This window comes from Simochromis diagramma, unplaced genomic scaffold (assembly GCF_900408965.1).
Source record: "Simochromis diagramma unplaced genomic scaffold, fSimDia1.1 OVJJ01000602.1, whole genome shotgun sequence".
NCBI lineage: Eukaryota > Metazoa > Chordata > Actinopteri > Cichliformes > Cichlidae > Simochromis > Simochromis diagramma.
The window spans coordinates 5,585,289-5,608,910 of NW_024387040.1; the positions used below are offsets into that span (position 1 = coordinate 5,585,289).

A 23,622-nucleotide genomic window follows, 5' to 3' on the forward strand; every position below is an offset into this window, starting at 1 on the left:
TAAAGGAGCTGCTCAGCCCACTCACATACTCATGCAGTGGGTGATGTGGGTTGTTCTTGATGGATGATTACTGGTCAACCACTGGCACTGTATATCTGTCATGGGCATCTGTGTTTGGAGTGTTCAACAATCTCACTGTGGTCTTTTCAGTGGATCCTCAGATGTGAGATGAGTCCACTGAAACCCGCTACACAAGTTTCTGCTCTGCTTCAACGCAAAGTTGAGGAACATGTAAGAATCTGGGCTAAAAGGTCCTTTAGCTGGATGAGCTGCATGTCTCAGAGTCTAGGGAAGTCAGTATTGTAGGAGTGACACACCCCCAGGACTCCATCTACCGAAGAGAAGTTCAGTAGTTTCCAAAACGCGTATCCATAAACCGAAGCTTTGCATGCAGTTTGTCTCACAAAATGAAAGGATGGTCAGGTCATTACTATCCTAAACTTTGTATTATCTGAGGTCACATGCTGGTAATGTTAATGCTGACACAGCTTCCAGAGAAAACATATACTTCCAACAGAGCAGCAACACTAATGGTAATAAAAAAATACTTTATGGAAGAAGAAGAAGAAGAAGAAAAACAAAATCCACAGAGAAGTAAACATCCAAAAGTTTCCTTAATGTCGAAGCAGCAGACATGTTTCAACAAGCCAGTTTTATCCCCATGTTACATTAGCTTGTGTAATTGCACCACCACTTACTACAGACATTGGTGAAAGTTTGTAATGGGCTGTTAATGTAGGTTCAAAAATATGCATATGTCTTTCATGTTGCTCAATAACCAGCCCACAAACCAGTAAAAAATGTTACCTCATTAAAAGTCCACATATACACTATCAGTCAAAAGTTTGACAAACCTTCTCATACAATGTTTTTTTTTTTTTTTTTTTTTTAAATACTTTCTACATTGTAGATACATACTGACATGCATACTCTGTTTGCTGTACTGCAAACCCTTGGCCTTCTCTCAATGAAGTTTATGATGTAGTCACACACACACACTTCTTGGTCTTTCCTCAGGCAGCGATAGAGGTTATCAGCAGAGGCGTTGTCTCTACCAGGGATGTAATGAACCTCAAACTGGTATGGCTGCAAAGCAAGATACCATCTGATGATTCTCTCATCACTGTCCTTCATTCTCTGTAGCCACAGCAGGGTTTTGGGTCAGGGTTTTCTGGTCAGTTTGAAGGTTGAATTCTCTTCCCTGCAAATAATATTTGAATGAGTCAAGTGCCATTTAATGGCCAAGGCTTCCTTCTTCACCGTTGCGTAGAGGCTCTCCCTTGGTAGCAGCTTACGGCTGATGTAGGCAACAGGATGTCTTCCTCAAAGTAGCAGCCCTTTGCTTTGTTGACAGCGCTGCAAACCCTTGCCCTTCTCTCAAAGAGCTTCATGATTTAGTCACCCGAAATGGTTTTCATTTCACAGGTGTGCCTTGTCAGGGTTCATTTGTGGAATTTCTTGCCTTCTAAATGGGGTTGAAACCATCAGTTGTGTTGTGCAGAAGTCAGGTTGGTACACAGCTGACAGCTGTCAGAATTCATATTAAGGCGGGACCTAATCAGCTAAGGAAAGAGAAACCACAGTCCATTATTATTTTGAGAACTACAGGTCAGCCAGTCTGGAAAACGTAAAAAAAAACTTGCATGTGTCGCCAAGTGCAGTCGCAAAAACCATTAAGCGCTACAACAAAACTGGCTGACATGAGGACCGCCCCACCTCTGCTGCTGAAGACAAATTCTGAAAAAATGCTCGATAAATAATGAAGATAAATTCATCTGAGTCACTAGCCTCAGAAATCCCAAGTTAACAACACCCCAGATCAGAGCTCAGATAAATGTCACACAAAGTTCCTGTAGCAGACACATCTTGACATCAACTGTTCAGGGAAGACGGTGTGAATCAGGTCTTTATGGTCTGATAGCTGCTGGGAAACCACTACTAAGGAAAAACAATAAGCAGCAGAGATTTGGTTGGGCCAAGAAACACAAGGAAATTAGACCAGTGGAAATCTGTGCTTTGCATGGCTACTACAGCATCCTGCAGCAACATGCCATCCCATCCAGTTTGTATTTAGTTGGGCAATCATTTATTTTTCAGCAGGACAATGACCCCCAAAACCAGGATGTGTAAGGGCTATTTGACCAAGAAGGAGAGTGATGAGATGGTGGGCCAGATGGCCTGGCCTGCACAGTCACCTGACCTAGAGTTGAGTTGCACCCTGTCCAGAAATCCACTGCTGCCCCTTTTACTCATTGGACTCATTCAGTTCAAATACCAGGCAAAGCTTCTCCAGCAATGCTGTCTGACCTGCTGGCCATGGTAACCACATCACATGCAGAGGCGTGGACTGTTAGCACCACAGCTTGAGGTTTCCGAGTAATCCTGTTCTTTCAGGCTCTTCCTGTCTTTTCTACATACAAGAAACCCAAACTATAAGAGACACATAACTACTAAAAATCCAGACATGTCATATGTATCTGTGAGGTTGTTTGGTCTATGTGTGCACTAGTTTGGCTTTTCTGTGTTATTTGTCGCTCCTTGATTATGTCTGTCTATGTAGTGCCCTTATTGCAGCCTTCCAAGTCATTTTCAGGTGTCTGTCTGTGTTTTCTTTTCTTTTCTTTAGCTTGTGTCACTTTGTGGCTGGTTTTTCATCTCCGTGTTTTACTTTTTTGCTGCCGTTTGCAGTCATTCAAGTCTCCTTTTTGGTTTTTATTTTTTCATCTAACATTTCAAGGTTTAAAGATTAACTTTAAAAAAGTAATAATTAGATTTCTCCTGGTTAAGAAACCAATGAGCTGGGTAAAATCTAATTCTAATTCAGCCTTAAACAACAAATAATAGCAATAAAATAATTTCTGAACCACAGAGAGCAGTACCCACTCAGCACTTTGGGGAACTGTGGTTTGCTGAGGTTCAGATATCCGAAGTACGATAACCGGAAAGGAAGAGCTGAAAGCAGTTTTTTAGGCCGTGATTCATGCGTAATCCTCTCCAAACATCACAGATCACACCCTGTATTTTCACTTCCCGGCAGACTCGACAGTCAGCTGTCATACGCTCGCACTAACCGACACATGCAGTAAAAGGCGTACGGACTAAAAATACGTGTACAAACATTTAGAAGATTTATCCTATAAACACAAAATCAATGTATAAAAATGTGAAAAGGTACTCATTGTTTTCTTGTCTTAGGATATCTGATTATGTGAGCTTTTTTTCTTGGTTTTTTACACGATCGTTTGCAAATACCACCCCCTTCTCCCCCTATGCCGATGGTACGGTCCAAAATGCGGCGTCATATGACTCGCTGACTCACCGAACGACCTATAAAAACAGGCTCTACATGCGTTTATTCACTATTTCGTCGTTTTTCACTACCAAAAACTTGTCAAAATGCCGATGTGCGGAGGGCTTACCGATGTGAAGCAGGCCGATGAAGAAGTTCAGAAGATCTGTGATGCAGTGAGTAGAAAAGAGAGATTTTACACTTAACATTTTGTGCACACGGGGCCTGTGCTTCTTATTGATGTTGCTGTCATTGTTATTCAGATGAAGCCTCACGCAGAGCAGAAAACCGGGAGAAACTTCGAGGTTTTCACTGCAAAGAACTACAAAACACAGGTCGTTGCTGGGACCAACTACTTCATTAAGGTAATGTTCGTAATGCAAGCAGTGAGCTCGGTGGAAACACTGCAAAGCTCCGAGGTCTTGCATATAATAAAATATCATGAATAAGAGTATTAACTGTAGATAATCTGATCCATGAAGTGAAAACTAACGCGATTATCAGTGATTTTCTTTCTTTCTTTACCATCTCTAGGCTTATGTAGTTATGTGGTCATATATATAGAAGTTCATGCAAACTTTAAACTGTTGATTTTCTAGTCTTAAGTGTCATTCATCACGGCTGATGCTTTTAATCTAAGTTTCCAGCCAAGTTTTGGTTAAATGTATTTAAATTTTGAGAAAAATATGCAAAGGAAGATTAAAGTACATGTGTGCTTCACACTCCTGGTGTTAATGGGCAAAACAAGCCATTCCAGTGCTTCCAGTACTTGTGTATGATGGCTTGGAACACATTTGCACAACACTCCCCCAGGGCTTCAATAAAGTCTCACAAGCAGAGATTTACTTTATTTTCTTAGTCTAAAATGACTCATCCGTGTTTTTGATCACTCGAGCCATAGTCCACTCTGTAATGAAGACATGAACGCCTCCTTCCCTACATGTTAGCATGTTGTGTGGTCAGCGTGGCTTATGTTATCACGAGTACTTCTATGTGCACATTAAGTATCTCTTCTAACTTTTTCTTGTACTTCCTTGCAGGTCCATGTGGGCGGAGACGAATGCGTTCACCTCCGTGTTTACAAGAAACTCCCGTGTTATGGAGGAGAGCTCGAGCTGTCCAGTGTGCAACACCCCAAGAGTCACGATGACAGTATTGAGTACTTCTAATGGGAGAACGAACCAGCCAAAGCATCAGTGCCTTCAGGCTGTAGTCTTGTAGTAATCCATTAATAACCTGCCTCTTGACAAACATGTGCAGTTTCCTTTGCTTATATGTAACAATATACTGTAGATGGTAGATGTAAGGTAAAGTGGAACACTTTTATACAAGGTGCATAAATAAATTAAGCAGATTTTTCTTCTATTGTGGTGTATGATTTGTGAAATGCCTGCATATTATCTGAAAGCAAACTCATTTCTCTTACCTAACACGAGACACATTTGCATTATCTTTAGTAAATGTGGCAGCTATAGACACGTCTTGCACAAGTGATTGATGGATTTTAGCACACGATTTTTGTGTTCAGACCCACAAAAACATTTTTGTAGCAATAATCATGTCAGACTGAACTCTGAACACAATTTTGTTTAAAATGACATCTTTTGGAGAGTTCTTTCATCTAGCTTGCCCTCCTTTTTGAATGCTTACACAAAAGAGACATAATACACAGTTGAGTCTGATATGAGGCAGGGGTCTCATTGATTTAAATCAACTTTTTCTACTTTTAGGATACGTTTTGTTCTTTTACACTAATCAATAGAAAGTTGCTCAATTTTCTCCAGCGCTGAAACATTTCTGTCCTGATGGGAGTGATCCTTGTGCAATAGTCTAAACATCTAGAAGGCTCAAGGGTCACTGAATGGTTTAAGTTCATAAATACTATCAGTCATTTGTTATACATTAAGTGGATCTTGACAGTGCTTTCCAAAAACATTGTTAAAACCCCAAATTATTTGAAATTATCTTCTAAGACTGGTGTTTCAACCTCCAATGGAGCTCTGTAGGTTTGAGGATTCATGATCAAGGTGAAACTGTGCTGGCAACGTGTGGTAGCCAACATCGTACATTTGAAATGTAAGACGACCCATGCTACCATGACGTGCTATTCCATAGCATAGGTAAAGAAAAACTTTTGCTTTAAGATTTCCAGTTATTCAAGTTTTCAGTGGTCCAAAGTTCACAAATGAACTGTACATAACACACAACAGTGTACAGGGAAAATATGATTTAAGCAATCTTAAATGACAATAAGTCACATGCTGTATTTGAACATGTCGAGACTGTCGGGCAAACCTCAAATCACACTTCCCAACTCTGACTTGGAAAAAAAAAGGTGGTCAGTGGGTTGTCAGCAGTATTTTGTTGGCAGACTTTGGCATTAGTCAGCCTATGATTGTTTTTATCTTGTGACTGACATTCATCTTTGTTAATCACACGCAATGTGATCCCATTGATGACTCAAGTTGCAGATATTTCACCATAGTCTATGCAGTCTGTGTCTACAAACAATATGTTTGTAGACACAGACTGCATAGACTATGCATCAGATTGAAATGACACGCTTTAGATTGATTTTCTTGTGGAAAACATTAAAATCACACTGTTCCTCTACTAGAAAACACAAAAAAAGGTTTGCACATGCTTTGTGACACTGTTTGCCACATTGGTTGGATTTCTTGCAAGAAATCAGAGGGCTGTTGGCAAAAAAGTGTAGAGGGTGTTTAATTACAAAGCTCTAGGTGCAGATGGATTTTACATTAAAAAACACTGATTATTCACACTTTATACATTTACATTAAGTCATGAACAGTCAGCAAGATTTCTTGTTAAAAGAAGCACAAATATGACAAAAGAAGCGGCACTGCAATAAAATAATCACAGCAGGATGTCACAGTACTGGATCTCACTGAAACGTTGGACATATCAGAGTGTATTTTTATTGTGTATTCATTGACAACAGACTCATTGTGATTTCAATAATAAAGTTAATTCAGTTCTCTTGTTCATAACGACATATATTTTTGTTGTGAACTATTTGCAAAGAGTCAAGGTGTCTGAAAAAACAACAGCGAAGACAAAGCAAATGGATGTTCCCCCAAATGCTAGGTAAAAGCTACACAAAAGAAAATAGTCACAAGTTAAAGAGACAAAGAAACAGCAAAGTGCAAAGAGAGCCTCCACTGATCCTGAGACCGTCTGCAGGTCCGTCTCTGTCCTCAGATTCCAAACATTCTAAAAAAGAGAAAAAAACGTCTTCAGGTCTTAACGTTCTTTGAGAAATGTCCAAACTATTCTTTGAAACATGTGAGCACTGCTGTTGAGTCTCTGTTTCACAACCAGAAGTTACATTCCTCAGAGTTGAAATGTGACAAGTAGAAATTGTTGGTCTTTAACCCCATGACCCAGCTGCCATAGGCAAAACCTGGATTCATTGCAAAACATAAAATCTCTCAGCATGTTCATGTTCGGTGCATGTGTTGCTAATATCATTGCAGATTGTCTGGGTAGAGTGGCATCAACCAAAACTTTGCAAATCTGTAGCAGACTGCTTACGGTTTCTAAGTGCTGACAGTGACAGTACGGTAACGGTCTGCTTGTGGTGCCGTCTTCTTAGGACACCAACTTCTCTGCTTGTCTCTGACATAGAACTCGCTCTTCAGTCTGGAGATGGTATTAAGGCTCACTCAGAATAATTTTGCATATTGGTTTTGTGGAACATCAGCTTGAAGTTGCCCTGTGGCACAGGCCCTATCCACATCAGTTAAATGTAGTATGCTTGGAGCAGACCTACGCCGCATCAAATTGCAAAAAGACCATCAAATCTTCTGAGTATATATGCAGTAGGGTTATATGCCATACTGTTGGCTTTAGAATAGGTGGAATGATTATTTATTTGTTTTTGTCTGAATGTATTATTGTAGGGTCTACCTTATAATATAAAGTGCCTTGAGGCGACTGTTGTTGTGATTTGGCGCTGTATAAATAAAACTATAGGTATAGGTATACATATAGGTATTGTGGGTAATGAAAGAGCAGATAGGTTGGCTAAAGAAGCTGTTAAAAAACTAGATGTTGATGTGCAGATATCAAAAGTATAGTCTGGAAAGAAAGTAAGAATTTATGGAAACTGACTTGGTCATAGCAAAGTAAAAGGGAGAGATTTATATAGGGTACAACACACAACAGAAGTTAAGAGAAGTAGAGGAATAAATAGGCAGGAGGAGATATTAATAAGGGGAATACGAACAGGTCATTGTTTTCCGAATGGCACTCTCCTTAGAATGAGGAAATATTCGACTGGTTTATGTAACTGGTGGAAACGGTTGAACATGTACTTATTATTTGCAGGAAGTATGCCAGTCAAAGGAGAGTGTTGAGGGTAGGAATGGGTGGTACTACAGAGCAGAAAAGTTTGAAAAGGTAGTTGAGTGGTTAAGTCATGATGAAGGAAAAGGAGTGGTTTTTCGTTTTTTGAGAAATACTGGACTCATCAAGAGGATCTAAGGTTTTGGAAGCGATGTAACAGTAAAACCCAGGAGATGGCAGCAGTGCAACATCTTTGGATGCAAGCTGCCATTAAAAATGAAGGAAGAAGAAGAAGATTCTTTGGTGGCAGACAGGATTTGACAAATTATCATTATTCTTTTTATCAATCTCTTTACTTGTTTTTGGAGTTCTTTGCAAAACTGCAAGTCTCTGCAATCACCCCTTCAGTTAAAAAAAACCTGCAGACCTGGCATATTGATCTGAGTCAAGTTTGATAGCTTATCTCTCGAACAGTCAGCTTAAAGAAGAATTTGCAAAGCTCATTTTGTTTATTTAAGATACTTTTTGACAGACACAGCTGTGCCACATAATGGAGTTTTGTAAGACATTTATATCAGACTACAGACTGACAGGACTGCAAGAAACACCTCTTAGTTATCGCCCTTTTTAGTCATCTAAAGAAAAGTTCATATAAAAGCTTAGGTTTTATCTGTTTTAAAGACATTTAAAATTTAAGATGCAATTACACAAGTAGATATTTGGAGAAGACAGCGTAAGCAAACATTTAGGGTCTGTGGTTACACATGTTGCTCCACCTATCATGTGTTAGAGCCACCTTCCAGTAAGTTTCCAGGTCACTTATCCAGTACATGTACTCGGAGAGGCACCAGTATGTTTGAGTCACACAAAACCAGAAAATTGACACCTCTATTTATTTCAGCTGACTTTCAGAATGGCTGAAATGGTATGCGCAGGATTCATGGAGACGAGGGACGCTGATGAGGAAATTCAGAAAATCTGTGATGAGGTGAGCTGAGTGAGTAACATTCAGACTCACATAACACTCAGACACATCAAGTCATTGCTCTGCATTTTACGTCATGTTTTGCATTTATTTTGTCCATACACAGGTTAAGTGTCAAGTAGAGGAAAAAAGAAATGAAGCATATGCAGTTTTTAACGCTGTTCAGTACAAGAGTCAGGTGTTGCAAGGAGTCAACTATGTCATCAAGGTAATTAAAACTGTGATATTATGCATGTTAGGAATTATTAACGAAAGAAAATAAAGTATTTATGGACTGAGTTACTTGCGAGCTCCAGATGACCTGTTGAACAGATGAACATCTTACTGAAGATCTTCAACGTTCAACAAGTACAAGTTTCCTCTGATTTGACTGCAGGTACATGTGGGAGGATGCAGCTACCTTGATCTGCGAGTCTGGAAGAAGCTTACATGTTATGGAGGGGAAGCTATAGTTACTGGTATGGAAGACCATCATGACAAAGATCCCATCCAACCTTTTCAATGTGATCACACTTTGTTTTTTTGCTGCTCTCTGTCTCCAAGCTGCTGCCTCATGACATGTGCTAAAAGAAAAAAATGCAATAAAGCTCCTTCAAAAGTAACAATTATAGGAAATCAATCATTTTAATTATAATATTTCTAGACATATTGCACTGACTGGACTGCAGCTTGAGAGGTTTGAAGCATTAAAAGTTGAATTCTGTAACAACAAAATAAATTGTGTTGTTGATTTCTTGCCAGTTATAAACTCAGGCTTTTACCAGCAAACTGAAAATATGTTTAAAATAAGTCAAGTCTTCATAATAAACACACCAATTGACAGTTTAGTATGACAACTATACATTTATAGGTGTAAATGATACTTGTGTGGCACAGTGGTGCAACGACCCAAAGACCTGTATGTTAGGTTATCAGTGTTTTTTTGTCGGCTATAAATGTGAATGTGGGCATGTGTGTGTCTCTCTGGTTGGCCCTGCCATACCAGCTCTGGTATCTGTATTGGATCGATACTAGCACGTTGGATCAATCTTTTTTTTTTTTTTTTTACTATCCCCTTAAGTTCAGTAGGTATATTTGAATTGCATTAGATAAAGTTTTTGGAAATGCTGAGGTTTGGGTGTCAGAAGTAGGATAACCTGAAAGGAAGAGCAGAAAGCAGTTTTTTAGGCCATGATTCATGTTTGATCCTCTCCAAATTATACAATCACACCTCACACCCTGTACTTCCACTCACTACCTGTTGTGCCAAAAACTAATTTCCAGTGTTTCCGTGTTTTGTTTTGCTTTTAAAATGCGTAATTTGTATGTTTGTAAATACACTTTGGTGAACAGGGTTTTATTAGTCCTTTATTTATCCAGGTAAAAAATCTCATTGAGATTAAAAATCTCATTTTCAAGAGAGACCTGGTTTACATAGGGGTTATATATAAAATGTAAAAATGGCCTGTTTTTCAGGTATCTGTATAACTCTGTGTTATTGTATTTACATTGTAACCAATCCGGTCCGTATGTGTCCACTTAAACTATGTTTAGAGAACTATTGTTATATTTGTTGCAGTTTCTGTTGTCCTCTTGGCCAGATTACTCTTAAAAAAGACACTTTTAATGTCAATGCGAGATTATTTTTAACTGGATAAATAAAGGATATATAAAAGTCAGTGCCAAAAACTGATTGCGGATTCTACCTTGTTACAGAAATGTTGTTTGTGGCTCAAGATGACTTGATATTATTCGTGAAGGCAATGTTCAGCACAAAGTTACACTGATGCGTGAGGGATACGTTTGACATATGTTTTGCATAGAGCAACAATTTATTTATAGCAGTACAGTAATCAGTTTCTAGTAAATACTGGAAATCAGTTTTTGGCAGACGATCATTTTTTGGTACAACACCGACAGACTCGAGCGTCAGCTCAGACTAACCCACACATGCAGTAAAAAACGGACAAAAAATGGACAAAAGTAATTGTTTCCGTATGTAAGTGTGCTTCTCTTTTTTTTCACAATGTTGGCAAATACCGCCCCGCCCACAACCCCCTTCTCCCTAAGATGATGGTACGGTCCAAAATGTGTTTGTGTGGTTTTTTTTTTTTTTTTTAGCCTACAAACAAACGCATCTTTTTCCGTGCGCTGGTCCAAAATGCGGAGTCTTGTGAATTGGCGTGTGTTTATAACCTTTTTGGTTGTTTTTTACCAACAAAATGTTGTCGGAGTAAAAATGATCGGAGGGTTGACCGAGGAGAAGCAGGCTGATGAAGCAGTTCAGAAGATCTGTGATGCAGTGAGTAGAAAAGTGAGATTTGACACTCGCACACACGGGGCCTGTGCTTCAAGTTGGTGTTGCTGTTATTGTTCTTCAGATGAAGCCTCTCGCAGAGCAGAAAACCGGGAGAAACTTCGAGGTTTTCACTGCAGAGAGCTACAAAACGCAGCTCGTAGCTGGGACCAACTACTTCATTAAGGTAATGTTTGTAATTCAAGCGTTTATGTGGTAATTTATATGGAGGTTCATACAAAACTTAAACTGTTATGGTTAAAACTGTCACAGCCATAACAGAGCTCAAAAAATGTTCTGTTTGTGAACACTAGTGCCATCATGCACTATGTAGCCAAAGAAGTGGATGCCCCTTTTCCACATTGTAAGATAGTTTATTTACTTTCCAGCTCTTTAAAACTTCGCAGCAAAATGTTGAGGAAAAACACCGAGTTTTTTAAATGAACTAACAATGAGGTGGGGTTATTGCTGCGAGTAACACAAAAGTACAAAGTTGCAAAAGCGAGTGAGAATGAAAGAATTTGAAGAAAAGCTATCTGGAGCATGTACGAACTGATATTAATCTTTAATAGGGCTGTCAAAATTGATAGCAAACAAAACTACTGCTGTGTAATGCCCTCCGTCATCTTAGTTTGTGAACACTAGAAACATCGTGCACTCTATATAGATGAAGACGTGGATTCTCCTTTTCACATGTTAGCATGTTGTTTGGCCCACAGCTGTGGCTTACATTACCACAGCTGTGATAAAATGATCAGGATTACTTCTATGTGCACATTAAGCATCTCCTTTAAGTTTCCTTGTATTTCCTTGCAGGTCCATGTGGGAGGAGGCGAATATGTTCACCTTCGTGTTTACAAGAAACTCCCGGCTTATGGAGGAACGCTCCAGCTGACCAGACTGCAGCACCCCAAGAGTCAACATGATACTATTGCGTACTTCTAATGGGAGAACGAACCAGCCAAAGCATCAGTGCCCACAGTAGTCACATTGTAATCCATTAATAACCTGCCTCTTCATGAGGGGAAAGCTTTCCTTGTTTCCATATAATAACATAGTGCAGATATTGGAAATAAGACAAACTAGATCAGTTAAATACGAGGTGGGTAAATAAATAAATAAAGCAGAATTTTTTTTTGTGTGTGTGTGTGTGTAATTGTAAGATACATTCTGTGGTCATATGGGCTATTTTTAAAGTATGTGATTGGTTGGGGAATTGAACTGCCTCACAATTCACCACTTATGTGACTCACTTCAGAGATGCCATCAAGGATAACCAGCGCAGTTTCAAAGAAACAAATAAAACATCTACTTTTGTCCATAGTGAAACAGATAATACGTTAGAAATAAACATTATGCTTTAAAAAGAGCTGTAAAATAGTGAGACTGTCATGGTGAATTGGGTTGAAGGACTCAGGTGCGAGACTTCTTGCAGAGTGACAGTGAATTTATTCACAGTGGAAAAAAATAAGGCAACAGTTCGAGTCTGTAATCCAAAAGGGCAGTGCAGTGATACGGTGACTTCTCCCCGCGGTGACAGTGCAGTGATTATCCAAAACTACTTGTTCTCGTGCCCGCTCCTCCTCCGATCCCTGGATCCTGGAGGCAGATGAGAAAAACACACGCACGGTAACTTAAACGTTCTCTCTCCTTCACAAACTAGGTACGCTAATCGCGACTACGCTACCCGGTTTAGCTCAACGTTCCAGCGTTGGTTGTGACCCGACCGCACTGTTAAATAGGTCTGCTTTGGATTAGTAGCAGCCGGCGAAGTGATTAAGCACAGGTGCGGCGATTCCAGCTCAGGATGCTCCCCCCGGGTCAGCTGCCGTTCCGTGCCATGGCTTCCGGAAGTACATGTTCCCGGATACAAACACGCGCACAGGATGGAGAGGAGAACACCACAAAGTACACACAAACACAACAAAAATTGGCAAGGCGACCGGTGAAGACCGTCTAGCCGTGGCAGCGACATCTATAGTCTGTGCTGTAACCCAGCAGTATTGAGACATCGCTCTGGCAGTGTGTTTGGGATCATCGTCTCACTGAAAAACGAAGCCATCTGGTTGTTGTAAAGGGGTTTTCTCATGACCATGGAAATGATTCTGCGATCATCCACCCCGGTTGTCTTTCTTTGACATTCAGATCTTTTTTGCATTGCTGATTTCACCAATCCTTTGTTTCTTTCTCAGGATAGAATAGAATAGAATAGAATTCAACTTTATTGTCATTGCACATGCACGGGTACAGGGCAACGAAATGCAGTTTGCATCCATCCAGAAGTGCTTTAGTGATATAGATATATTACAATATATATTAGCAATAATATAGATATGTGAGTATATTATAGAAATGGGTCTATTATGGTATGTTATAATGTACACGGTATGAAGTATGTTGTGAATATTCTATAACTATAAGTATGTTCAGGCTGTAGTGAGTACAAGCTATGTACAGGTTATGAACAGGATATAAATATGAAAAACTATACGGAATATGAAATAAATAACTTTACAGAATCTGAGATATACAGCTATACAGAAATGGGAACTGTGCAAGTTGTAAACAGTTGTAGGATTAAAAATTATCGTATGTACAGAATGATTATTTACACAGAGCTATACAGTAGTGCAGTTAAGATAAGTGAGGGTGTGGATAATTCCTACAGAGGCTATATAAAGTGCTAGTGGTTGTGAGTGGTGGTTCAGTCCATGTTATTATTGTGTGTTTGAGGGTACGGTTGTCCATTGTGGGTGTGTGTATATTCAGTCCGTGTGTTAACGTGGGTCAGATGTCAGGAGGCAGAGTTCAGGAGTCTGACAGCTGTGGGGAAGAAGCTGTTCCGGTACCTGGTGGTCTTAGTCCGGAGGCTCCTGTGGCGCCTCCCAGAGGGCAGGAGGGTGAAGAGTCCATGTGATGGGTGACTGGGGTCTTTGATGATTTTCCCAGCCCTTTTCAGACACCGCTTCCTGTAGATGTCTTTTATGGCAGGAAGTGGTGCTCCGGCGGCGCGATGGGCACTTTTCACGACCCTCTGCAACGCCTTCTGGTCCGAGGCAGAGCAGTTCCCGTACCAGACTGTTATACAGTTGGTCAGGATGCTCTCGATGGTGCAGCGATAGAAGTTCACCAGGATGTCTGAGGACAGGTGGTTCTTCCTCAGAGTCCTCAAGAAGAAGAGGCGCTGGTGAGCCTTCTTGACCAGCTTGGAGCAGTTGGTCGTCCAGGTGAGATCCTCGGAGATGTGGACTCCCAGGAACTTGAAGCTGCTCACACGCTCCACAGCCGTCCCCTTAATGTGGATGGGTGGATGTGGGTCAGCATTCCTCCTGTAGTCCACGATGAGCTCCTTGGTCTTCTCGGTGTTAAGCAGCAGGTTGTGTGTGTGACGTACCAAACTGTAAATTTTGCCACTCCTAATAATGTAGCAATTTCTTGGATGGGATTTTCCCATTTTCACAGCTTGAGGATGGCTTGTTCCACCTACACGGAGAGCTGCTTTGACTGCATGTTGTCTATTCACTAGTGATGTGCGATACCACTGATTTCCTTTCCGATCCAATACTAAGTAAAATTCAGGGTGGCATCGACAATACTGATCCGATACTTTGTACAAAAATGTAATGTTTTATTGTATTTCAAATTATAGCTTCATAATGATTACAGGACATCAGACGACTTGTTCTTATTGCTTAATAATGCAGAATTATATAGAAATAAAAAAACAACAACCCTGAAGTTGTGTGCTATTTGAACACTTGCCTGCCTGCAGCACTAAAGGACTCTTACAAGATGTCTGTCTCGCCCTAGCTGCACCTTCCTCTCCTCATTTTCAGTTCCCCTCAACATAAGCTCGTCATAGTCTGTGATATGATTTACTCTGAGGTGTTTGATGAGGTTAGTGGTGTTGCCACAACACCTGTCTTGCCACATGTATCGCAAACCACGTCTTGGCTGTTTGTGGAAGTAAAATACATCCATACATGACTCCATTTACGCTTGGCCATTGTTGAGTGTGCACGCCAAAGGGCTGCGACATTTATACAGCCTTATTTTGCATATGACTATTGTAGACTATTAGCTGTAGGCCTGAGAGTGTGTGTAATTGTTTAGAGGGAAAGGAATTTATGGACACTGGGGGTCTGCTGTCATAAAAGGAGACAGGAAGCTACAGTTGGGGGTTGCTGATGCTGATGCTTTAACCTGAATCTAATAAACGGTCATAATTGTTATAACTTAGAAGTAGGTTTGCAGGAGACTCTCCACCTTATCTGTAAATGTAAGACAACAAGAGGCCAATGGCCCAGTGGATGCAGAGTGGGGGTCTCAGTGTTTGTAATATGTTAACTGTGTTTTGTATGTTGTCTAGAGGAATTTGGTGTAGCTTGGGTGAGGAGATTACTTTTATGACCCCCAGGATGTACGACGCACCCACACCTACATGCACACTCACTCATGTGCTCATGCATACACACACAGACACACAGAGTTTGCAGGACACCATGGGGGTGTTATGATAGGGTTGCTTCTACAAAACTGTGTTTCACAGACAAAGGAGGGAAGATTTGCACCGGCCTTGCACATCTCCCCTTCTAGAAGATGCATGCTTAAATGAAGATGAATAAAGGTTTTGTGAAAATGACTACTGAATCCGGTGCCGTCTCTGGATACCCTGGAGGAATAAAAAAGAACTGGGGTGAAACTGTTTCGTAACACTATGTAAGTCGGAAGAGGAAGTAGTTCCTTCCAAGTTAGATGATCCGAATGATATAGTTTCTTTCCACCATGTTCCTGTTAGTGATAAACTACAAATTTACTCCAAATTACTAAAAAAATGATATTTTAATATGAAAATCGATTCTAGAACATTAATAACTATAACTGTAACTGGAGGAATTGATATTTGAACCAAAAACTTCAATATTGATCTGCACAACACTACTGTTCACAGCAAAATATTCCAAATGCAAGCACCACGCCTCAAATCAGCTCCAGGCCATTTATCTGCTTAATTGATAATGACATAATGAATGAATTGCCCACATCTGCATAGCACATAGCGTTTGAGTCAATTGTCCAATTACTTGTAGTTCTTTTAAAAAGAGGGTGGCATATGTTAAGTAGCTGAAACTCTTAAACCCTTCATCCAATTTGAATGTGGATACCCTCAAATGAAAGATGAGAGACATTGTGTCCATAACATAACTATAATATTGTTCAGTAAGAAGTTGAGAGAATTATTTGAACCAAAAACGTCAAATTTGGATTCATCTCTCCATAAGACCTGTGGCCACTGATATTCAGTGCAGTTCTTGTGTAACTTTACATATTTCAGCTTTCCTTGAAAATGGTAAACGGTAGATGGACCGACTGTGTCAGGGTTTTTTCTGGATATTTTTTCTCATTTCTGAGGGCAATGCTTTCAGATACAGTTAATCTGTTGTAGGTTGTTTTTTGTTTTGTTGTTGTTGTTGTTTTTTCTTTAGGTCTGCCACTCACTTGTTGTTCAGTTTCTTCATTTTTTTAAGAACTGTAGATTATACTAAGTTATACCAGCTTTTTGGCTAACAGCTCATTGGAAATCACCTTCTGGTGCAAAAATACTGATTTATGTATGTCAAATGGTGCTTTTTTGTCATTTTTCATAGATTTAACAAAAGAAATGGGAACAAATTATTTATTTCTGGAACAAGCTGCAAATAACAAAGTGCCTAAAGATAAGTTAACTGGTTCCTCTCTTGAGTTAGTTTTTTTTTTAAATGCTCGAATGATTAATATGTCAGCGTAAATTGCCCTAACAAATAAAACTATTCCTCTGAAAGTGCTCAGGCATAAGGACTGGTCTGAAAATAAGTGGAAAAACATCCAGAGCTCAAGGTTTGTTTGTTTTTTTAAAGACAAGTGAACAATGAATTACAATAAGTTCCCAGATAGCAAGGAGACATTGAACAGATGTTGATTTTCCATCTGAACCATCAGAATCGTCAGGATTGAAATGTCAACACAAAACCAATGTTGAAACAACATTGAAATACTGATGAAACCTGACACTGACATTGAAATAACATCGATTCACTGTTGTTCTGTCATCGTTGATTGTTGATCTATTTATAGTTGACAAGGTGACAACAATCACGTTGAAAAACCATCGATTTATGGTTGAGCGGGAAATTAAAGCTGCTACCACTTGGACTATTCCGCAGCACCCCTATCACATTGGTACATCCCTCCAGGTAACCATTGTCTTGTACAGTAGAGCGGGACATTAGATTTACTCTCAGCGGAATTGACCGGAGAAGGCATCAGTTCATGCACTGCACTGGCCTGCACCACGATTAGTATAAGGTAAGAATGAATGACTTTTGTTCTATTCATTATTTCCACGGTTGCATTTGAATAACAGTAAAAAAAACCAAAAAACCTGTTAATGTAAAGTTTCGGATAAAATGTGGGAGCCCGAAATTGTGTCTACTTTCATCTTACAATCCGGCAACAAATAAATTGCACTGCAAACAAAGTCTATCAACAAAGAAAACATTTTCGTTTCATACTTTTCCGTTATATTCCCTTACAAAGCTAGCTTTAACGCTTCGAGGGTTCCTTTGTTCTTGCCGTCGCCTCGACGCTTGACCCAGACTTTCGCTCTGTAGTTGCTTTTTAGCATAGTACTACAAAAAATTGTAAATCTGTGATATATGATTGATAAACGTAAAGGTAACTGTATAATGTGTTCAATGACTTTGTTACTTTTAATGATTGGAGAGCACCCGCTTCGATTCGCACTCAATTCAAACTTTACGCTGCACGCTCACCTAACTTGCTTTTGCACCTTTTGTCCACACGTAAACTGCGTTTAGCATTTACGTGTGGACGAGGAAGACGGAGAAAACGCAGCGTCACAAGTGTGCGCCTATTTTGACGCCACACTGTGCGCCAAGATTTTGTCTCGGTGCCATGAATTCCTACAATGGCAGACTTAGACAAAATACTGTTAATGTTATTATCTTCAGTGTTTAAATGCTTACATATACGGGTTTGCTTGTAATTGTTGCCTATATACATTTTAAGCTATTATTTATTATTTAGTTAAATCAATAGATCAAGTTTTGTAGTGACTATGAAATATATTGTAATTATCTGTTTCCTGTTTATCCTAGACAGGGCAAAAAAGGACTCCAAATTAAAAAAAAGATAAAAATGAAAGACTGGTGCATTGTGCAGTTTAGCACTGGTGGTACAGAAATAGTCCCTAGATCATGGATAAATGGGGAGAAATTGTCATGGCCTCCATATCCTCCGTGAGACACATTCAGGATCCACGACGCAGTAAAGAGGAGAGTTCATCCTGGTGCAACATGGCTCACCTATGCACCAGTCCGACTTCTAATAAGCCATGGTGGGTATCATCTGGATTGGTGTTGTATAAATGTAACAATAACAAGTTTTTCGTGTCCTAATTTATGTCTGGCCATACATTGTGTTTGTACTTCCAGACACATTTCACGAAGCAGAACGCAGTCTTCAGAAATATCTAAGTGAACACTGTGATACGTCTGACCTTCAGTCCGAAGCTGAAACTCAGACCAGTCATAAAAGAAAGCACAAGTAAAACTTTTTTTATTTCACAAACATATCTTTGATTGCTAAGAATCTATGATCTTGTCTTTTATACATATCTGTGGTGCTTGCATACTGCAATATCACCACATAATATAGTCCAAAAAGTGGAAGCTTGTAAACTTTTTATAAATGCAAAGCCGTGTACACTTGTGCACTTCAAAAATCCCTTGTATACTGTACCTTCTTGCACATCTCGTTTCCTGTGTGTGTTGTTATAAATCAAACTGTAACTTTAGGAAAAAATATTCCAAAAGCACATTTGTAATTACTTATGACCGTTTTCAACTTTTTTTCTTTAGACCAAATCCCCTGTACACATATAGTGACTCAGAGGATGAGCAGCCCACAAAAAAATGGTTTCCCCGGGCCCCTCGAGTGAAAATACCAGGTAATAAAATACTGTCTAGTGTCTTTGTACATATCTGTGTGTGACACAAGGAAACGTTTGACAAGTTGTCTGTATTCTTAAATACTTTAAAAAATTATCTTTTTCTGTCAGACCTGACGAGAGCTGTTAACGAACTCTGTGAGGAGGTCAGAGCCATCCGCAATACCAGCTGCAATGAATCATTAGATGCTGGGGTACTGCTGCTGGATTTGCCCTTGCACAACATGGAGGAGCTAAACAATGCAGAGGCAGCTCTTCAATCACAAGAGGCAAATAAGGCAATGGTAAGTATATAAAGGTTATATACACTTTGTAACTATAAAGTGTAATAGCTGTCAGATGTGATTTAAATACATAACAACGGCCTGTTGATTAAACACACAAGCACTTGCATACACATTTAAGACATGAGACATGCTAATTCCATCTCTTAAAATGTGTCTATAGGTGAGACGCTTTGCCTTGATTGGAGGGACCACACTGGAGGTGCGAGTCCGCCGTGTAATGGCTTATGCTATTACAAACGAGCTGGCCTCGGTACTAAACTGGGCAGGGGAAAAAAACCAAGGACCAGACAAAGCAAAAAAATGGCATTTAAAGATACAGCGCTCTGCAAATGCATATTTGGTAAGTTTTACTGTTTTTTTGCTATATTACTTTGTCCTTCTTAATAACAAGACTTTCATGTCTGGTTAATCTGGAGATGGAGTCTTTGGTCTTTGGGTTGTTTAGTCCTCGGGTTGTAGTTTGTACAGCCCCAGGACCCCATGTTTATTTTGTTTTAAAGGATACACGGCACACTATGCTAAGACTTATCACCTTTTCCGCTCATAGCTCTTTGGGAATCAAATGCGGCAGTTTGCAGATTTACGCCTGGTGACTTTCATGTTTATCAGCCTAGGAGTTTACATACTTTCTCCCCGCTGAAGACAGTTAACAAGAGCTTATTCATGTGCTCTAATTCACTTTTTTTGTTTGTGTGTGTGTGTGTGTATTTTTGTCCTAGATGGCCTGACGCAGCAGTTAGGGGCAAACTCTATGTCCGAGTTTGTCTTTGCGCAAGCAGTGCAGAAATGGCTCCGATACGCCCCAGATCGTTTGGGTGGTGCAGGACGCACATCATGCATTCCCATCCCAGAGTAAAAAATTACAAACTTCTGTGAAACATATAAATGTAAATAGGAAACTGTCTTTTAATAAAGTATTTAGCAAACGAAACATGACTATTGACCTTTTTTTTTTTTTTTTTTTTTTTTTTCTCTGTTACATCACATGCAATGCTTTCTTATTTTAGGATATTGATATTGACATGATACATTGTGAGACATTTGGGGTTTTTTTTTTATAAAGGTTGTTCAATTTGAGGAATAAGTACAATTATGTGTTTAGGTGGTTTCAGTATTGATGGAAACATGCAGTATTTTAGTATTGGATAAAATACCTATAAAGAAAGGTAGATTTCCAGTCATGATTTAACTGTTGTTTTAATAAAAAGCAACTGTGCGAAAGAGGTGGAAAATCAACACCATAGCTCAACAGTGTTTCAATATCAGGTTTCAACATTGATTCAACATCAAAACCTGACGTTGTTTCAACGTTAAAAAAGGGTGCAAGAGTGACGTTAGGTCAACGTCACATTTCAACGTTGGTTCAATGACACAGCCTGATATTGACTCAACAGTGTTTCAATGTTTCCTTGCTATCTGGGTTAGACATGATGAAATAAAGGCATGAATAACAGTAATTCTGATCAATCAATCAATCAATCAATCAATCAAGGCTTTATTCGCCACATGCAGGTTGCCCTGCAGTGAATTAGGACCCCCCGAAGCAAACACAGCAGCCATCCTGCCCAGCGCTACCATTCAGCTGAGAGTGTCCTTCGCCTTGCTAGGCTAAGTAAACAGTCTTCCAGCCAACCCAGGTGGCCTTGCATGGAATGGGAAGGAACAGTCTAAACACAGTCCATTATCAGGGTGTTTTTGTCGGTTCCAGCCTTGCGACCGCAGCTGGCGCCGAAGGGGTATCCACATGTGTCAAAATGCCGATGTGCGGAGGGCTTACCGAGGAAAAGGAGGCTGATGAAGAAGTTCAGAAGATCTGTGATGCAGTGAGTAGAAGACAAAGATTTTACACTTACAACTTTATGCGCACACGGGGCCTGTGCTTCATGTAGATGCTATTGTCATTTTTATTTAGATGAAACCTCTCGCAGAGCAGAAAGCCAAGAGAAACTTTGAGGTTTTCATTGCACAGAGCTACAAAACACAGGTCGTAGCTGGGACCAACTACTTCATTAAGGTAATGTTTGTAATGTAAACAGTGGCAACTTTACAAATCTCTTCAATATAAAAACATATCATCAATAAGAGTATTGATGGTAGATGATCTGATCTCTCAGGGGAAACTAAAGCGATGATCACTGGATTTTTTTTTCAGCTACTGCTTCTACACTCTGCACTTATGTGGTTTTATATTTATGCAGAGGCTCATACAAAACTTTTAGACTTTTTAGCCTGAAATGTTACTTATCACTGCAAAATTTGAGAGAAACCTGCAAAATAAAATGAAAATTCATGTGCACTTCACACTGTTTCAGCCATGAACAGAGCCCAACAAACGTTCTGTTTGTGAGCCATCAGGCACTCTATATATATGAAGGTGTAGATTCTCCTTTTCTACATGTTAGCATGTCGTTTGGCTAGTGTGACTTACCACAGCTGTGTTAAAATGATCAGCAGTACTTCTATGTGCACATGATCTCCTTTAACTTTTCTTGTACTTCCTTGCAGCTCTATGTTGGAGATGAAGGATATGTTCACCTCCTTGTTTATGAAAAACTCCCGTGTGATGGAGAAGAGCTCGAGCTGACTGATCTGCAGCACCCAAGACTCAATATGACAGTATTGAGTACTTCTAATGGGACAATGAACCAGCCAAAACATCAGTGCCTACAGCCTGTACTCTCATTGTAATCCATTAATAACCTGCCTCTTCATGAGGGAAAAGCTTTCCTTGTTTACATATAATAACATACTGTAGATAATGGAAGGCAAAGTTGATCAGTTAAATACGAGGTGGGTAAATAAATCAAGTTGATTATTTTTTTTCTGTTGTAATTTCTAATTTTGTGAAATACCTGCAGTTTCAGGAGCAGACCCTATTTCTTCATTTGTCACACTGAAAGAGGCCAGACAATTGCATAATCAGTGAAGGTAAACACGTCTCTTTCCTAATATGGGCAACAGGTAATCAATATAAAATATGTATATTTTTTGGGAAATGGTGCAGACCTTTTGTGCTCAAAGCTGATGAGGGACCACTGGACGTGGAAGACGTTGTCACTGACCACCTTTGGTTTGCTGTCTTTGACCAGGAACTTGAAGTTGTCCATGGTTTCCTGGACGTTCTCCTGATGAAACACGTACCCAGACCCAGATTGATCAAAAACTAGCATTGTGCATTGCGCACTAGCACAAGACAAAGAGGACTGGAGCAGAGAACTTCTAAATTTGAAATCTCGCTCTGACTTCTGGTTTCATTGGATTACAAGATAGTCCAAAATGGACTGCCTTGTAATGAATAAGGCATGGCACTGTTTCATTTCAGGTCAGACACATGAATACAGTTTGAACTAACGGGGTTATCTAAATGTATTTTTCTGTTTGGGGTTTTTAGTGTTAGTGCTTCTTCATCAATTCATTCATGTTCATGCATTTGTTTTTCATGTTTCAATTGCTTCTTGTTTTCAGTAGCAGTTGGCTTGATTTATTACTTTGTTACCACCATGTTTTCTTCTACCCAGCAACGCTTTCCTGATCCTCCAGAGGATCCCAAGGAGATCTCAGGCCAGATGAGACATAAAGTATAAGCTCTCCAGTAGTTTCTGGGTCTTACTCATAATTGCCTTTGAGTTAGGTGTGCACTGATAATCTCCAAAGGGAAAATACCCAGGCAAGATCCCACTGGATATCTTAGAACATAACATAGAGATGAACATAATTATTTTAGCCATTCAGACCCAATTTTAATAACATACCATTACTAGGAAGTGAACTGACTCAGATCAGGTCTGAGAGGAGTCAGTCAAAAATAACCACACGGGGTCAAAATGGGTTAAAAATAATGTTTTAAATATGCCAAAAATGTCACAAAGCACTGCAGCAGCTTGTTAAATCAGCAGGAGAACCAAATTCACATGATGGTCTTTAAAGACAATTAGTGCTGATTTTTATGCTTGCATACAATTTTACTGTGAGGAGGGGGACACCCAAAAAAGACTGAATCTAAATAGTAAAAATCTTTTGCGAAGAATGCATTTTTTTTTTAGAAAATATCACTTCCATAATTTGCAGCCTTGGGCCAATTCACAGTACTTGGAGAAATAAAATAGCCTGGAAATGAACGTGAAAGTTATTATTGGCTCTCGGTTTCTTCTCATTTACACCTTCCACAGAAGGTTGTGGAAAGGAAACACTTAGATGAGAGCTCCACTGCTTCAAAATTGGCCAAATGACCTTCAGGAAGCTAAGCATAAACACCACAGAGATGAAAACAGTACTAAATTATGCATTAATATCCAGAATAGTAATATCTCAAACATATTTTTAGATTACAAGCATTTGGCAGAATATGGGAGCAAATGCTCACAGTCGGGATGACGTTTACAGTTTGTACTAGAAATCTCATCTGTTTTATTTATTCATATTGCCTCCGTCTCTCAGGCTAAGGGTTATTTCAGTTATTGGGAATGTATT

General features: G+C 39.6%; 2 protein-coding genes, 2 long non-coding RNA genes and 1 pseudogene across 6 annotated transcripts; 3 read left to right on the top strand and 2 right to left on the bottom strand.

Moving 5' to 3' along the window:
• Nucleotides 1–1,350: 1,350 nt before the first annotated feature.
• Nucleotides 1,351–3,244, bottom strand: LOC120741330. The gene is made up of 2 exons (XR_005697604.1): nucleotides 2,884–3,244; nucleotides 1,351–1,562 (listed from the first exon to the last, which is right to left on the bottom strand). It is a non-coding gene; the product is annotated as an uncharacterized LOC120741330 (long non-coding RNA).
• Nucleotides 3,245–3,293: 49 nt separating this feature from the next.
• Nucleotides 3,294–11,991, top strand: LOC120741328 (cystatin-B-like). 3 transcript variants are annotated; one of them, XM_040044142.1, is made up of 3 exons: nucleotides 3,294–3,465; nucleotides 10,943–11,044; nucleotides 11,674–11,991. In XM_040044142.1, the coding sequence occupies exons 1-3, from the start codon at nucleotides 3,397–3,399 to the stop codon at nucleotides 11,800–11,802; spliced, it is 300 nt and encodes a 99-aa protein (XP_039900076.1). In that variant the 5' UTR covers nucleotides 3,294–3,396; the 3' UTR covers nucleotides 11,803–11,991. The 3 variants fall into 3 exon arrangements, with proteins under 3 accessions (XP_039900076.1, XP_039900075.1, XP_039900074.1); XM_040044141.1 differs by lacking the exons at nucleotides 10,943–11,044; nucleotides 11,674–11,991 and adding exons at nucleotides 3,553–3,654; nucleotides 4,330–4,654 and having other exon boundaries at nucleotides 3,299–3,465; XM_040044140.1 differs by lacking the exon at nucleotides 3,294–3,465 and adding an exon at nucleotides 10,670–10,863.
• Nucleotides 11,738–12,923, bottom strand: LOC120741329. Its single transcript, XR_005697603.1, has 2 exons — nucleotides 12,545–12,923; nucleotides 11,738–12,456 (listed from the first exon to the last, which is right to left on the bottom strand). It is a non-coding gene; the product is annotated as an uncharacterized LOC120741329 (long non-coding RNA).
• Nucleotides 12,924–17,012: 4,089 nt separating this feature from the next.
• LOC120741529 lies at nucleotides 17,013–20,103 on the top strand. Its single transcript, XM_040044509.1, has 7 exons — nucleotides 17,013–17,076; nucleotides 18,161–18,253; nucleotides 18,351–18,462; nucleotides 18,777–18,865; nucleotides 18,977–19,149; nucleotides 19,313–19,492; nucleotides 19,872–20,103. The coding sequence occupies exons 1-7, from the start codon at nucleotides 17,013–17,015 to the stop codon at nucleotides 19,878–19,880; spliced, it is 720 nt and encodes a 239-aa protein (XP_039900443.1). The 3' UTR covers nucleotides 19,881–20,103.
• A 307-nt stretch (nucleotides 20,104–20,410) lies between these two features.
• On the top strand, nucleotides 20,411–21,971 carry LOC120741378 (annotated as a pseudogene).
• Nucleotides 21,972–23,622: the final 1,651 nt, after the last annotated feature.

Bases quoted from the DNA above. Each gene is read 5' to 3' on its own strand.
- LOC120741529 (XM_040044509.1), top strand. From the start codon at position 17,013: ATGGTTGAGCGGGAAATTAAAGCTGCTACCACTTGGACTATTCCGCAG. The intron at 18,254-18,350 runs GTGGGTATCATC...TTGTACTTCCAG, and splicing joins CCGACTTCTAATAAGCCATG to ACACATTTCACGAAGCAGAA. The intron at 19,150-19,312 runs GTAAGTATATAA...ATGTGTCTATAG, and splicing joins AAGAGGCAAATAAGGCAATG to GTGAGACGCTTTGCCTTGAT.
- LOC120741328 (XM_040044140.1), top strand. From the start codon at position 10,723: ATGCGGAGTCTTGTGAATTGGCGTGTGTTTATAACCTTTTTGGTTGTT. The intron at 10,864-10,942 runs GTGAGTAGAAAA...ATTGTTCTTCAG, and splicing joins TTCAGAAGATCTGTGATGCA to ATGAAGCCTCTCGCAGAGCA. The intron at 11,045-11,673 runs GTAATGTTTGTA...ATTTCCTTGCAG, and splicing joins GGACCAACTACTTCATTAAG to GTCCATGTGGGAGGAGGCGA.